General features: G+C 38.1%; 1 protein-coding gene across 1 annotated transcript in view; it reads left to right on the top strand.

Annotated features, from left to right (window-relative positions):
* Positions 1-17,224, top strand: part of Stk17b (serine/threonine kinase 17b) — a 31,796-nt gene that overhangs the window by 11,056 nt on the left and 3,516 nt on the right. The window contains exons 3-7 of the mRNA XM_052749445.1: positions 3,169-3,381; positions 8,859-9,003; positions 10,705-10,831; positions 12,464-12,512; positions 13,610-13,789. Of these exons, the coding sequence (XP_052605405.1) occupies positions 3,169-3,381; positions 8,859-9,003; positions 10,705-10,831; positions 12,464-12,512; positions 13,610-13,789 (714 nt within the window). The remainder of the gene's footprint in view (positions 1-3,168; positions 3,382-8,858; positions 9,004-10,704; positions 10,832-12,463; positions 12,513-13,609; positions 13,790-17,224) is intronic.

Here is a 17,224-nt window from a genome sequence, read left to right as displayed (position 1 = left end):
AAGATAGACTAAGTGTATTCAAGTTACCTTTTATTGCAAGACATCTGGAACTTGTTCTAACAGATACTTAGAGGGTGACTTGTTAATCTATACAGCAAGAAGCATTCTTACCTACTTTTCTAGGTTACTATTTGGATGAGTAACTTTATTAACTTTGCAAAATACTAGGTATAGTAGCTAATGAGAGCTTTTTTTCCTTAAACTTCTTAAAGTACTTGAGTGGTCCCACTGTTAGCTTGAAATTGTCTTACAGAGGTGATGTCATAAGGAACCATCATGAATTGAAGTTAGTTTACTTTTTAAACATTTTAAAGCAAAAGCTCATGGTAGGATCTGATTCAAACAAAGTTAGATTGCTAATGTCCCAGCATCAGATGTCTTCATGGAAGAAACTTAAATTGCATCTTTGAATCGCTTGGGGCTAATGATTCATATGGTAGATATTGGGGCATTTAATTTTCAACCTTGGCAATTAAAAATCATATTTTTTTTAAACTTCCATGAACTTTAAAATCCTTTCAAACTTGTAACCAGTCTTAGTGTGTGAGTCTTAAGAAGTGAGGCGGGGGTTCTGAGCCTGTTTCTCTGGGAGGCTGGTATACTTCGTAATATATAAACATAATTCCAGCATGTGGAACACTACAAAGTTATCTTTCTTTATCAGCTGGGTTTTAAAATTTAATTTTAAAATGTCAGTGTTTGAGAATGTATTTCCCTTTAGCAATACAGAGGAAACCATATAAAGTAAATCTAAGTTCATTTTTCACTATTCTCAAAAAACTGCATTGTTCCTGTTTTTTAACATGTTGGGTAAGTTTTTTCCACCCCTCCCCCAGCTGAGGCCGAGTTTCATCGGCCTTGTGGTTAGAAGGGTAGGGCAGATTCAGAAATAAACGTCAGCTTCCTTTGTGGCTTGCCCTCCCCATCCCTTCATATTTTATTGTGTGCTTTAGAATGCAGAGGGTAACGGCTAGACCTTTCACTGCTGGGAAGTCTAGTCAGCTTTGCCCTTTGAGGATGTGCACTGACTACTATTATTATTAAAGTTTTAAGTTCTCTTGACTGTCTTTTAAATTTGGTACAGGAACGTTATATATTGGAGACTATTGTTATACTTCTAAACTACAACTAGCATCTTAGAATGTAAAATAGATATTTAATTTTTCTCCCTAAGGCCTCTAATAATTATGCTAGTATATGTATCTTGTTTCACAGTATATATGAATATATGCATGTGTAATTATGTGTTAATATATGGATATAACTTTATCAAGATCTCAAATTTTTAAAAATGCAAATGTGGGCCAGATGGTGGTGGTACACAGCTTTAATCCCAGCACTCGGGAGGCAGAGACGGGCTCTGAGTTCGAGACCAGCCTGGTCTACAGAGTTAAGTTCCAGGACAGCCAGAGCTACACAGAGAAACTCTGTCTCTAAACAAATAAAAAAACAACAAAAAATCAAATCATATGTGGATTTAAAAACATAGCATAATGTGTGGTATTATAGTAGATACACAAACTCTAATGCTTATTCAGAAGCATTTCAGGTGCTATTGTGTGTTAGTTTGCAGAATATAGATTTTTATAGACTTGATTAATTAGGTCAGAGATGTTCCCTGTCCTCATAGAGCTTTTCCTTAGCAGTGAACATGTCAGTCAGATGAACCTTTACCCATGACATTTGGTCAACTTTTTCCTGGCTCATGGGTATGAGAGTATTTTTTAGAAAGTCTCAGGAAGGCCAGAAACAGTAAGGAAAATATAGATGAAACCTGGTACTCTTGCTGCTTGTTTTTGAAGCAATTCTAGTTCCTAGCTACCGTCACATGACCAGCGTGTAGTGAAGTATTCACAACTGTAAACGGTGGGCTTCCTTGGCTTCCTGGTTTGTTTCTAAACTTCACAAGGTGAGGTTTTTTTCCAAAACCCCAAATTCCCTTTTTGTTTTACACAAGGTTTTGCTTCTATATCTCAGTAATCGGTAAATGTTAAACTTAATAGAGAAACAAAGCCATTTTAAGGGGAGAGATTATTCCATAGTTGTGAGACAAGAAAGCTAGAAATTCATATTCCATGGTTTAATTCTTGGCACTTAACAATAAGGGATCAGGTTTGTACATGTAGCATTATTTAGTTGCAGTATGTTTTAATAAATGTAGGCTTCAGATCAGAGCTTGTGTACTTTATTTTTAATTATTAGCTATATATTTTAGATTATTGGCATTGATTTTGAGGTAATTGGGAAGCACTGAAGAGGAATCTGTCATTTGGGTTCTTGGGAGTAAGAAATAAAATCCGGTCAAGCGCTTTATCCTCCCACCCCACCCCCCACCCCCTACACACACACTGTAAGCACCATGTGGGTTACATGGTTGGCCCTGCTCTCAGCTGACCATCTGTGTTAGAAGTGTATTTCTGAGAGTAACTGCTGCAGTGGAGTTAAAATACCACACTTTCTGGAGATGGATTTGTACCTGTTGGTATCAGAGACTAGCGTGTGGTTTATTCTTAGCATGGAGGTTATTAAATTGGGGTCTTTTAAAGTAAAGCCTAGAAGGTTTATGATCGGCTTCAATCTAAAGGCTCTCTGGAACTGAATGCATTTTTGGGGGCATGCAAATCAGTAGCTTTTATTAGTTCTTAAAATAATCCTTGCTTCAAAATGGCTTTGCATTTTTGTAAAACTAAATGCTATAATACCTGCATGTACCAGGAGGAATAATCTTTGTGCTTTAAGTTTGGGTAGGATGTTAAGTATTTCTGTTAGTGAGATAAAAGCATTTGTACTTTCCTAGAATGATTAACATGGCATTACTGGGTGTGCTTATGCTAAACTGTTGATAACCCTGAATTTTCTTGGCTGATCATAAAATGCATTTGAAAACTCACTATAGGCTCCATATCCCATAGGTGTCTATTAGAAGCATAGAGTCAGCTGGCAAAAGAAATGACCAGGTACACTGAAAATGTGTCATACTAATCATAAAAGTGAATTGATTATCCTGCTGCGATAGTCTTCTGCATCTATGTGGTAGCATTATAGGCTTTATAAAAGAACATGTTATTTGATTCAGTTTATAGAGATAAATAGTTCTTAACAGCACAGATATGTGAAAGAGTGCACTTTAAGTTGAAGGTATGAAATTGCCCTTTTCTTTCTCTCTAGAGGGAAATTTGCTGTGGTTAGACAATGTATATCAAAATCGACTGGCCAAGAGTATGCTGCAAAGTTTCTGAAGAAGAGACGAAGGGGCCAGGATTGCCGGGCAGAGATTCTGCATGAGATAGCTGTGCTGGAACTGGCCAGGGCCTGTCCCCACGTGATCAATCTACATGAGGTCTACGAAAACGCAACGGAAATCATTTTGGTGTTAGAATAGTAAGTATGTGCTTTCTCATACATTTAAGGTGTTTCATTGGTAGACTATGGCATGACATGTCAGATAATGATAACCGTGGCAAAATTTATAAAGATGCCTGTTGATGAATATTAATTTATAATTGTAATTTTTGACAAGGCTAAATTTATAGCTTCATACGTACATACCACAACTAATTAACAGCAGGTATTAAACAAAAGACAACACACTAATTTGGGAATGTAGTTGCAAGAATTTAATTCCATATTAATAGTACATAAATTGAGGTTTTCTTCTAGGAAATAATCTAATGACAAATAAAATTTAAGCCATTTTTATATTTTAGTAAAACCTATTTTAATAAAACATGTCCAAGAAAATGACTCAAGCAGAAGCTTACGGAATGATTTGTCTCCAACACCATTAAGACATTTATAGTACATACAACGTGAAAAGAATGTCAGGAACTGTGGCCCAAAGAGACAGAGATCTCTCTTGTCAGTGAAACATTGAAAGCACCACAATGCTCGGTAATTGATGCAGTGTATTGGGCTAAGATCGCCGTGGCCTGCTAACCCATAGATTAACATCTGGTGAATACAGTTACAAGTTTTGGTAATTGATGCATTGTATTGGGCCTGTAACTCATAGATTAACATCTGGTGAATACAGTTACAAGTTTTGGAAGATGAACAACATTGGAAAGAGATCAGGTAAATTAATACTGAGTTTACCTCGGGTTTTGATAGGTTTTAATAAAGTAAATCTAATTTAGCACAAACTGAAAAAGCAAAGTACTATTTTAGAGAAAATAATGCTACAAATTATAGCGACTCTTTTTACCTGCCAGTGTACATTGTTGCCCTTTGAATTTAAAAGTGTATTTGTGCTATTTTATTTTATTTGCACAGCTATGTGTATATAGAGCGTGTATAATGTATGTGTTCACACATGTGTGTGTGTAGCCACACAAGCATGTGGGGACCAGACATAGAGTTTAGATATCTTCCTCGGTTGATCTCCACCTTCTGTATCAAGGCGAGGCCTTTCACTGAACTAGTCCACCTGGCCTGCTGGCTCCTTAGATGCCCCGTGCCTCCCCCTTGCATTAGGACTGCTGATCTGCCTGGTGGTCAGAACTTGGTCCTCATGCTTGTGTGGCAAGCCTGTCACCTGCTGAGTCACCTCCCCAGCACTCAAGGGTTTTGTTTTAGTATTTATATTGTAAGGAAGTAGAGATTTTTTATATAGTTTTTGAAAATCAATTGTTTTGTGCCAGGAAATAGACTTGGCTAAAATTAATTTGTGAATGAAAGTGCTGATTGTAAAAGGTTGAACTGATGTGGAGTTTACTGAACAGTCAGTGGGGTATGCGTTTCCCAGAACAAAACACCTTATGAAAGTCTGTTAGAGAACCTTCAGAGTAAGTTAGAATAGCAGAAAGACTAGGATACTGTGCCATTTCATTTTTCATAGATTGTATGATTACTTTGTCAAAGACTCTTCAGCTGCTTTCTTCCTCTCAACAGTTCCTTCCTATGAGCTAACATCAAAACAGTTAACGAACTCTAGGTGTGGAGGATGAATATGTACAGGACATTGACTTTGTTAATAAAATCCTGTTTGGAGTTCATGTGAAGCTACAACAAAATTCCTCAGAAACATGATGTATTTTATGCATAGTTTGTGTTTACAATCTTTAAATGGATCCAGGAACCTTACCCAAATGAATTAGTAAAACTGTTGGTGATCTCACTACCTCTGGCTGAAATATAACTAGCTCTCAGCAAGTGTTTGAGTAGATTGGCATATTTAATTTCTAGAGTGGCTAAGACTAAAATTTATTCTAGGATTGGGGCTTAACCATGTCCATCACTTTTGAGGTGGCAGTGTCATACGGGGCGTTTTCATTTAATCCTAACAATTTGGTCAGGCAGATTAGTTTTAACAAGGAGACATATGTTTTATATGGTGAAAATAAAATAGTGTTTTACTCTGATAACTTATAGATTAAATTACCACCTCAAACCATCCCATGTACTCATTTTTATTTTACAAAATTCGAGTCTATGAAAACTTGGAAAAAGAATACAGTTGACATTCATCTATCCTTCACTTTGATTCATCAGTTGTTGATGTTTTGCAGTCTTCACCGAACCTCTTGAAGACCGCACACATTATTTCTCTTTTGCATACTGCAGTTGTTGTTCTGAAGAATACAGCAGTTTTCTGTGTAACCAACATGAGCATCAGACGTAAGAAAGTCAGCATGCTATAAGTAAAGCCATTCATAGCCCACGTTGAAATGTTGTTGGCTGTCTCCACAATGCTGTATCAGGACTATTTTTTTTCCAGTTCAGGATCCAGTCAAGACTCAGGCAGTTATATTTACTTGTGAAGTCTCTTTGATCCTTCTATTTCTATGACATTGACTCTTGGGAGTGGTGCATGTGTGTCATTTGTCACTTTTCCTAGGTTTGTCTGACTGTATCCCGTTACTGTATTGTAACGTGTTTGGCAAGGACAGTAGCGTGGGTGATAACGTGTGTCTCTTAATATGTCACATCAGGTGGCGTTAACGTCAGCTGGTTTTGTTACTAGTTTTTTACGTGTGAAGATGAGCAGGGTGGTCTGCTGGTCTCCCATTCTTTATAAAGGAGCAGCCTCCCTTTGCAGTTACCACTAGTCTGAGTGGTGACCTAGCAAATGCCCTTCTCTTTGACAGGCTTTCCTCCCAGATTCCAGGGCCCACTGACATGCTTGCTTGAATTAGCAGTTCCAGCGGAGGTCGAGACACCGTTCTTTCTGATTCCATGGTTCACTCTCCATTTACGAAGCTGCATTCTTGTGATAAAGTGTTTCTTTTCCCTCTCTCCCTCTTTCCTATTACTGTGTAGTCAACTGTTTTGTTAAACTGTTAAGTAGCATTAATTAAAAATAACTCATTATGATCAAATTAGTGAGCTTAGTCAGTTTCTTTTGTTATTTTCCTTCATGCCAAATTTATCAAAGACTAAAGTTTGTCAAGTAAGCTTTAAATCGCCATCCTGTATCCTTCTGATGTGATCCAGTTAGGGTTTGAGGACTTCCTGGTTCTGCACACTGCTTCTCCTTGGTCTTCCCCAGCTGAACCGAGTCAGTCCACTCTACATGACGCTCTGCTTTCCACTGGGGTGCTATCTGGCAGCTCAGCATAAACCTGCCAATACCACACCCAGCAGCAAGTGACTAGATTTTTCCCCAACCCCCACCCCTTGCCTTTTTTTTTTTTTTTTTTTTTTTTGCCATTCTTTTAAACTAAAGTATTGCCCACTATGGCATATATTCAGAGTCAGAGTTACAGAGTTAGGTTAGGTACATTTGCTCCTGTTTATATTCAGTGTTGGGATTTCATTTTTTAAAACTTCTTCTTAAAAATCATTCTAACTATTAAAAAATGTTTGCACAACTTAAAACTCAGACGTGTAAAAATGTTTGGCACTTGTATACATGTGTGTGTACTGATAGGGGTTGGATCCAGGACCTCATTCGTTATAAGCACATACTGTATCACTGTGCTGTGTCCCCAGCCCCACGTATGGCTAATTTCCAAAGGACTCCATTGTATGACTTAGCATCTTATTCAGCCTATCATATATAAGTGCTGTTATTTGTGGTGGTGGTGGAGCTTCAGGATAAATTCCCAGAAGTTAATTGCTGGCTCAAAGAATAAATGCTTGTCTAACTGTATAGACCATGTCTGAATAATCCCCCACCGTCATGTTAAAAAGTACTTTTTTGAATTACTGCATCTGCTAACTTGATAAATACATGTAACACTTTCTTTAGCAATTAATGTAGCTAGGAGCTCTGATAGTTCTATTTTGTTTTTGTGTTTTCGGTTTACCTCAATCCAAACCTGTTTTAAACCAAACTGTTTACTTTTGTAAATTAAACAGAAGTTCTTGTAGTCGCCTTGTCACTTTGAAGTGAGTTTCAGAGCTTTTTATTTTTATCAAAATACATAGCCCACATGAAAGTATATCATTCAAGTTATAATGTATCAATGACTGTTTTAGGCCTTTTTTTGGCTGTTTGAATAAATAAATGCTACTTTTCTAGAAGGTAGTATTATTACATCTTTTTAAAAATTGGGATTTTAAAAATAGATGAGACACTACATCCCCACTCTATGAAGTAAAGACTTTGCTCAAACTAAATGCTTTTTAAAAAAAGCATATGTGTGTAATGAAGGAGAGTATCTTCCAAAACTAATAAAGGGAACATGTTTCCTAAATGGGCATACGAAGCTTTTAATAATGCTGAATTTTCAGCAAACTAAAATTGATTATGGCATATACTTATTAATTTTTTGAAGGCTATGAGACAGAAGCTTCCCTTGAAACAGCAGCTTGAAAGGGGAACTTGCTTATAATTTACAATCGATAACTCTACAATTTTGTAGGACAGAAATGAGATACCCCTGTTGTTAGGAAATTACAAAGTTCTGTCAGTTAAATATGTCATTGTAGAAGACCATTTTAAAGTCCAGTGTGCTAGCTAATGTAGTAACAGCCAGAATCTTCAGTCTTGAGTTCTGTGGTACCTCCATGAACCCCTGCTGACCTGTGTTTTGCTTTCTGTGATTTTCTCAGTTCATGATATTTTCTGTTCCTTGTAAAGTGCCTAGCAAACAAGTTTCCGAGAGCTTAATGTGCCATCTCTTTATTTTTTACCTCCTTAGAGTTGTATTTGTGGTATTATAATTGTTCACCTTATCTTGGTGCCATTGAAGGAATGTAGTTAGCCATTTTTGAGTGAGATTTTTAGTTAAGTAAATAGTGTAACTTAAAAGGAAGGGGTAGATGTGTGTTGCCAGCCTGTGCCATGGATTCCTACTCCTTCCTTCCTCAAGAGACCTTGGGGAAGTATGTGGAAAGAAGTGGCCAGTAGATTAAATATTCGTGAGGATAAATTGATTTCTTTTTTCCAGATTGCAGTTTTCCTATATTGCCTTCCCATACCTGACTTTGTAGTTTACTACTATAAGTGCAATAGTAATGTGAAATTCCTGGTACTTACATTGCCTTTGTCATGATAACTCGCGTCAGACGATAAAGTTAGTTTCTTGTGAATTTTCGGGTTTGGGTGAGTGGAGTAGGATCGAAGTGGAGTTTACGTCATGGGCACCTGCAGACATGTTCCTTCCCTGTTCCTGTGCTGTTGTAGACCAAGTGTCGGCAGCAACTTCTCATGGTTTTCCGTGGCATGCTATGTACAGATCATTCAGTGGCAGTTTACACCTACAGTGTAAAGCATTGGTGCTCGGAACTTTCAACTTGGAACTTAGCTTTGAGACCACCATATCCTACATACAACATGTTTCTTAGTTTTGGCAGTCACCGAGATGGTATACACACGTGGATGTTTATATGGACGTTTACTTAATGGGGACACAATATTTAAACGTTATTTTTAGATAAATGATTTTAATAGTTGTATTTGAATTTTCTTTCAGTGCTGCAGGTGGAGAAATTTTCAACCTGTGTTTACCTGAGTTGGCTGAAATGGTATCTGAAAATGATGTTATCAGACTCATTAAACAAATCCTTGAAGGAGTTTATTATCTACATCAGAATAACATTGTTCACCTTGATTTAAAGGTATGGTAATGTGATTTAAACTAACATTAGTGTTCCTTCTCTGTTCTTGGTAGTTCAGTGTCAGGCTGGTATTGGTAGAAATAATGGTTCTCTAGACCTGTGGTGCCTCTGCCTGTGTAGGGCTGCATTGGGCTTTACTTTGTGTTGGCAGACAGGAGAAGGCTGCACTCATGGTAGGCTTGAATTAACCACTTAAAATCCATCACCTTATGTAATCCATCCTGCTGGAAGGGGCACATCTCAGACCTTGCCTAGCACCCCTCCCTTTGAGGTGATTGATTCAGGTCACTGTCTGGTACCCTCTTATTGTTCCTTGTTCCTCTACTTCCATACCTCGCTCATCTTTCTCTGAGACGTTATGTCCTCTGTCTTTGTGTGGATTAGTCAGCGTCCCCACCGCAGTCCCCAGAACCATGGTCTTTGGTGATGGTGTTCCTTGTCTTTCCCCCACAGCTGCTCACAGGCCTTAAAGACTGAAGTAACCTGTTTCATATTCGTTAAAGGATGGATTCTGCTCTATCTGTGCAGTTTACCTGCATGAGCCTCTGCCACTTTCATAATACAATTCCAAGATCACTGCCTGTCGTAGCCCAGGCCTGTCTCTATTTCTAAATCTTTTTCCACCTGTGGATTCACTACCATTTTGAAAGTTCTGTAAATACTTTAAAATGTACACTGCCTAGCTATTCACCCTGTCCCTTTAAAATCAAATCAAAACAAAAGAAAACCTGCATCTGTGTTTGTTTCCCTGGGGAGGGGAGGAAGTTTTTACCGTCTGGCCTCCCTACCGTCTCTCCTGTAATCACATGGCTGAGAAAGAGGCAGCAGAGTAAGTGCCAGGGTGATTATCTGTGATCAGCAACTGTTAGGTCTTTGTCCTGTGGAAGGCAGACTCTGTCACACAGCATCACAGAGCACAGGACGTCAAGGTGGCTTTAACACCATAGCCATGAAGCTGACAGCAGAGTTTACTCATTGCCTGTAACGTGAAGCATGGCACTGTCCCCAAGAGAAGGACTGTTAGGATTTTTGCAGACTTTGGGAGCAGTGTGTCTGCATTTTTAATGGTTCTGACGGGGCACTTTGTCGTCGTCTCTTCACCTGCAATGAAAAAGTCCAGTCACGTGGCTCTAGGAGACAGTGGAGGACACACATCCTACCGTCTCAGCTATAAACCTTGGGACTGTCAGGCCAGCTCATCTAGAACCATCCCACTGTAGAGAAGCACTTTCTACTCTGGACATGATGTGTATGTCTATTCTTCCATGCTCACTCTGCTATCCCACAGAGCACCTTTCTAATTAACAAATTCCTTCTTTTCCTGTAAGACTCAGCCTGAGCATCTTCTCTACTGCCAAGACTTCATGTGTTTGTATGTATGCATGTGCACGTGTGTGTGTGTGTATGTGTGTGTGTTTGCCACTTGAACTTTTTGTGGGCAGAATTTGGTGCTCTTGTCTTTATTACTATATATTCTGTATCTCATAATCAACCCAACATCTTACAAACTGAAAATCCTTCTTGACTGCCTTTTTAATTTCTTCATTATTAAATAGTACTCCTCCTAATTGGCAGTTCAGTGGATGTTGGATGAAGTACTCTAAGAAATGTGTACGAGCTAAGCAACTCACTTTGCCTTCAATCTAGGACAAGCACCCTTTTATTGTCTATTGCTTATCCCTTTTTATGTGCTCTGTTTAGCCACAGAATATACTATTGAGCAGTATATACCCACTTGGGGACATAAAAATTGTAGATTTTGGAATGTCTCGAAAAATTGGGAATGCATGTGAGCTTCGGGAAATCATGGGAACACCTGAATACTTAGGTAAGAAATCCATTTTATTTTTTATACCATTTTGAAATTTAAATGTACCTCTTTAAAACCATATTTTTGTGATAGAGATGTAGCTCATGTTTGCTTAGCACCAAGAACAAACAGAAAAATCCTCACGTATTTTTAGATTACACAATACCAGGATTCAATTGATTCAAAAAGTTTAATGCATTTGTATTTGGCTGTGACTCATTAAATGAGTTATGGTGAATAAAGGAATATGTTAGGCATTAGGAACAACTCACAGGACATTGGCTAAGTGTAGAAGTCTAGTGCGTGTCTGCACTGCCTTGTGTAAGAAGAGCAGAGAAGGGAAGTCAGGAGCAAATGGGCAGGAGAGAGGCGAGAAGGAAGCACCTGGTCCCCGAGCCTCGAGCCTCCGAGTCTGGCTGTGACCAGCCCCCGCTGCCGCCCCTGTCTGCCCCCGCCCCAGAGCTGTGCGCAGGGCGGTCTTTGGTTTTGCAGGGGCCTTTGGTTGTTTTCAAGTGTAAGAGTTGTTAATAAGGCAGGAAACGGAGGATGTGGGGGGAAGGGATACCAGAGAAGATAACTGGGTGGTAATCTGGGGGTGATGGACTAAGTCAACAAATTTGATTATGCCTGCAAAAGATTCTTAAGATGTGGGAAACAGCATATAAGCTTCAAATATTTTGAGATAACAGTAATATTTTTACCTTCTGTTACTGTCCAAATGGACATCTCCATTGAAAAGACAAAGCTAAACAGAGCAGGTCCCATGACCTTGGGCAGTTATCTGTGTTATGCTAACATGGGCTGTAGTGACCTAGAATACATAGCTGTGGTTAGTGATGACGTAGCTCACAGAGGTGTGCAGGGAGGTCATAGGGAGTTTGGTGAGGCTGACAGCATGTTTCAAAGGTATCATTCAGGGAAACCCTGTCTCGAAAAACCAAAAAAAAAAAAAAGTATCATTCATGAAAAGTCAGAGTTGAGAAATTTCTTTTTGAAAAGATTATAAAACCATATTGAGAAATGGTCAGTTTTCACTTGTAAATACTATATAGGACTTTACTAATTGGAAATTCACTGTAAAGTTTAGGAAGTATAGAGAATTTATTTTGTATTTTGAGAAGGACAAGGAAAGAGACAGCCGAAAATTGCTTAGGAAGTTAGGTTTTGATAATTTAAGAATATTTAATCTGCTTGAAAATCTTAGCATTTGTAAGAAGCCTCATTTTTTTCTTACAATGTCATTGTAAGAACATGATCCACTTTACCCTGGAAAGATAAGCGTACCTGAGGCTGACAAAATGATAGAAATTAATAGCAAAGCAGTAAAAGTGCAGCTGGAAAGATCGTGGCTCTTGCCAGTTCATTTCTTCACAATGGCTTTTCTGAGGTCAGCTTTAATACACTGGCTCTCCACACGCACAGCTGCGAGCTAGGACCACAGGAGTGCCTCGGCCCTCTGCCCCCGTCTTCATACCATTTCACAACGTTAGATGTGCTTAGTGTATAATCTCAATATAACTAACACCCCACCAAATTCCTATTGGCGTTCTATTCCTCTGCCTTCCATAACCAAATCAAATTGTAATTTAATGCAAGATGATTATTGTGTTTTAAAGTTTGCGTATGTTGAGTCTTAACTTTCTCTTTCAGCTCCAGAAATCCTCAACTATGATCCTATCACCACAGCAGCAGATATGTGGTAAGAGTCTATAGATGATCTAAATACCTTCTTTCAAAATTGGATAATAGATACTTAGCTTTAAAAAAAATTTAATAGTAAAAATAAGGCTTTTTTTCAAAGTTTTTATTCAAAGGATATCATTGAAGACTTTTACCTGCCTGTCTTTTTCAATAAGCTCTTGAGACAGAAGCATAGAAATAGAAACTCCTTCTCTCCAGTCACCTCAGTTGAGTAAGAATGAGGCAGCCTCAGTCAGTGACACACAGTCTGTAGTCAAGTAAAACGCTCAAGAAGCTGGGATGATGCGTCAGTCATAGCTAGACGTGATGCTCTGCCTAGCTGTGCGAGTCTAGACGGGTAAGGCGTGGCAGTGGCTGGGCAGGAAGAGGTCAGATAACACAGGAGCTCAGTTTCTAGGGTCACCTCTAGGGAGTTGTGAGGTTTACAGATATCTCAGAGACACCCCCCTCCCCCCCAGAGAGCAGCACCAGGATTGACACTGGAACTTCTCTGTGACAACAGACCGACTGACTTCCTAGGCCAGGTGCAGACTTTAGCCCTGTTCTCCGGGTTCTTTGAAACTAATGGGTTTGCAGTGATACAGAAGGTCTGGTGACTAGTACATGTGTAAAGCATGCTGTGTTGCCCTGTTCCAGCTCCTGACCAGCCTTGACCTTAACGTATTTATAGCTTTGAAAATTGTGCTCATCCAACCTTGTGCTTTGCCCATCTTTCATACTGAGTTTGCACAAAGCCCTGGTTACATCACTCAGATCATTATTGTGTCATTGGATAGACTTTTACAAATACAGCTGTTTTATGTACCCAACACGTGTTGATGCTGAAGGTTGTATAGACTGTAGATAAAATGATATTTTCAATGGATGATGTTGATGTTACATGTGTGGACTCCCTGTTCTCTTTGTGAGGTGAATAAAAGTAACATAACTGTTTTAGTTGTTATAGTCCAGAAATCTCTAGAATCAATTTAAGCCTTTTTTTTTATCTGTGCCAGTTTTGAGGACAGGAACTTGTAGACTATTAATTATACTGTTTATAAATATTGTTAAGTTAATGTACATTTTAAGTTTCCTTCTCACTTATTTGTTTTTCAGGAATATTGGCATAATAGCATATATGTTGTTAACTCATACATCACCATTTGTAGGAGAAGATAATCAAGAAACATACCTGAATATTTCTCAAGTTAATGTAGATTATTCAGAAGAAACTTTCTCATCAGTTTCACAACTGGCCACAGACTTCATCCAGAGCCTTCTAGTAAAGAATCCAGAGTAAGTAATGACATTAATTAAATGCTATTACAAAGCAAATAACATGTATCTACTAAGAAGATACATTCTACACACAAAAATATAAGTGATATATGTTGTATCCCTTTGTTTGAAAACCCTGGTAGGGCCACGTGGAAGTTGAAGGGAACTACACGGGTTCTGGGGAAGAGAGCAAGTAAGAGCTCTCAGGAATAAAAGCTGTATTATGTGCATGCATGGAATTGTTACTGCAAAACCATTTGCAAAATTAGAAATGCTAGTAAAAATACATTAAAGTCACAAGAAAGGTAATTCTAAAGTTATATAAAAGTATTACACATCTGTTCAGATTTCTGGTAAAGTATATAGAGAGTTGATATGAAAGACAATTAAATATCTAATAAGTAGCTCTAAGCAAAAATCACACAACAGGATATTTAGAATAAAGGTGAGATTTGAGTTAATATTTTCTCAACCAGCTGCTAATCCTTGGCTTACTATGATGGGACTTGAATGTGAATGATTTGTAGTTAAATCATTCTGTTACTTAACAGACACAAATTACTGACTGCCAAACCTTAAAGGATTAGATATCTGCTCATGTGTGGGTTCATTTTATATATAAGAATGTTCAAATTTTGATTGCTTAAAAAAAGAAAGCCCTGGGCCACAGAGTATCTTTCACCCTGGCATATGCTGAAAATGCAATGCATCATGGGATTTACTGAAGAAAGGACTTCATGCTAACTCCAGACCCCTAATTATTGGCAGCTTCAAGGCAAGGAGAGACCCATCTCTTCTTCAAGAAGGCTAGCTTGTGTCCTGGGGGACCAGTGGTCTCCCTTTTCAGACTTCTGTTAATGGGAATTAATCTCCTGGAGAACTCAGTTTCTTTATTGACAAGAAAAAAAACCAAAACAAACAACAACAACAACAAAACACTGGCTTCTGAATGTTTTACTGGATTAATTTGAATCCAAACAACTCTTTCTAGGTATATTTTGGACATGAATACTTATTTCTTATAAAGAGTAATATTGTGGATTCTATTTACAAGCCATTTTTGTTTTCTTAAATAGTCTTTGCCTGTAGTCTAAAGACTCTGTAATGAGCACATAAAGACTACACACAAACAAAAGACCAGAAATATCTACCAAATGATTCCTATTTAACCTTTGAGTTTATAGGTGTTTCCCCTTCGTTTGAATAGTAGAATTTTAAGTCTTAAGCAATTTTAAGACTCGAAGTATTGGGTAAACATCATTGAAGAATATCTTTTTCAAGATTTAGCAGTTACTATTTTTAAAAGCATAAGCTAATGCAGAAAATAAATTCCTAATTCTTAGTTCCTCCAAAGGCTTTCTAAATTGAAGGGATTTGATAATTTCACTAACATTTATTTGCTTGGCCAGCCTTCAAGCTTGACTAGATTTTCATCTCATTCTCTGACACATTTACTGTTCAGATAGGTCAGGGTGAAGGCATCTGCACTCCAGTTTTCCTTCCAGCTGTCATGAACAGGAGCATCTTCATATGTAAAAGGAATCTCCTTATGAGCAGACATCAGGTGTGGAGGCCAGGAGGAAATGGAAAGTCATTTTCATCACCTTTGTCCAGTTCTCTCGATCCTGTGTTTTCGGGTATAATTGAAACATACAATATTTAAGCATTTTTTTACTAGCACATTCACACATATATTTCAGTTGAACTGACCAGTTCGACTTCAGAAAAAAAAGTGATTGTCTTAGTTAGGGTTTCTATTGCTTGAAGAGACCATGACCATGGCAACTCTTATAAAGAAAAACGTTTAATTGAGGTGGCGGCTTACAGTTTCAGAGGTTTAATCTATTATCATCATGGTGGGGAGCATGGCAGCTGGGAGTGTGGCGGTGTGCAGGCAGACATGGCACTGGAGAACTCTACATCTTGAGCCACAGACAGTAGGAGGTGAACTGAGACACCAGGCAGTATCTTGAGCATATATGAGCCTCCACAGTGACCCACTTCCTCCAACAAGACCGCACCTACTCCAACAAGGTCACACCTCCTACTAGTACCACTCCCTTTCGGGGCCATTTTTTTTTTTCAAACTACCACAATGTTCCTTAGAAAATAAAGCAAGAGTTTGTTGTGTTATAAAGGATATTTAAAAATTAAGTGCAATTCCCATTGCTCTGTAATCAATGGCAAACAATCATAGTCATTGACTAATGTTTTCTCTAAGAAGAGATTTATAGAAACAGCTATTTTTTGTATTGCCTTACACAAATATGAATTCATTGGCTGAGGGTGTAGCTAAATGTTAGAGTTTCCCTCATTCATATGAGGCCCTAGGATTGATCCCCAGCACTGAAAACTAGTATGTATAACAAAGATTAAAGAAGAAAGATCTAAGTTCAAAAAGTACATCCTGAATACTATAAAAACTTGATTGTTTTCCATAATCTTCTAGAAGATACTGGTATTAGTGCATGTTAGAGGTAATTGAGAGGACACCTAAAACCATGTTTCAAAATACAAAAAACAAATTCCTGCTCTGGACATAATCAACCAAGTTTCTAGAAAGCGTTTCCTCAGTGTTCATCAGACCATTGTTTATAACATCAAGATTTTGGAAGCACCAGTAGGGGTCTGGCTAAACAGATTGTGGTATACCAGAATGGAAGAGTGAAAAATAAATAAAATACCTGTCAATTCTGATGTAGGAAGATACTTAAGTTGTATTATCTACTTTGAATTAGCACCTCACTCAGTCAGAGTGGCTATCATCAAGAAATCTGATAGCTTGTGTTGGAAAGGATGTGGGGAAAGAGGAATTCTGTTCATTGCTTGTGAGATTGCAAATGAATACAGTCATTATGCAAAGTAATTTGTAGGTTCTCTAAAATTCAAAATAAATTATTGTATGACTCAACTATTTCACACCTGGACATAGACCCAGAGGAACGCCATATCCTACCATAGAGCTATTTTGTATACCCATGATTATTGCTGCTTTATTTGTGATAGCAAGGAAATAGACCAATCTAGATGTTCATCAGTAGATGAATGGATAATGAAAATGTGGTACATATACAAAATGAAATATTATCAGTAATAAAGAAAAATCATGAAATTTGTAGGAAAATGGTGCCTCAAACTAGAAGAAGAAAAACCCCTATGTTCTCCCTCCTACGTGGATCGTAGACTATAATAAAGGCATGTATAGATGTAAACAGCACCAAGTGTAGGTATATAGTATGACATTTCGAAAGGAGACCAAGATAGGCTGACCTTAAGTGATGAGGAAGGGGGAATGCAGGCCAGAGGACACATGAGTCATGGAAGAGCATATCAAACCTATTGTTTTTCTAGTTTCAGCTCTGCCACAATTTTTCTGTGTGTGTGTGTGTGTGTGTGTGTGTGTGTGTGTGTGTGTGTGTGTGTGTGTGTATGTGTGTAGGGTAGTGCATACAA

This window comes from Peromyscus californicus, unplaced genomic scaffold (genome assembly GCF_007827085.1).
Source record: "Peromyscus californicus insignis strain IS unplaced genomic scaffold, ASM782708v3 Scaffold_21__1_contigs__length_65335640, whole genome shotgun sequence".
In the NCBI taxonomy this organism is placed as follows: Eukaryota; Metazoa; Chordata; class Mammalia; order Rodentia; family Cricetidae; genus Peromyscus; species Peromyscus californicus.
Note: the sequence above shows the minus strand (reverse complement) of the source record. Positions and strands in the feature narration are given on the sequence as shown.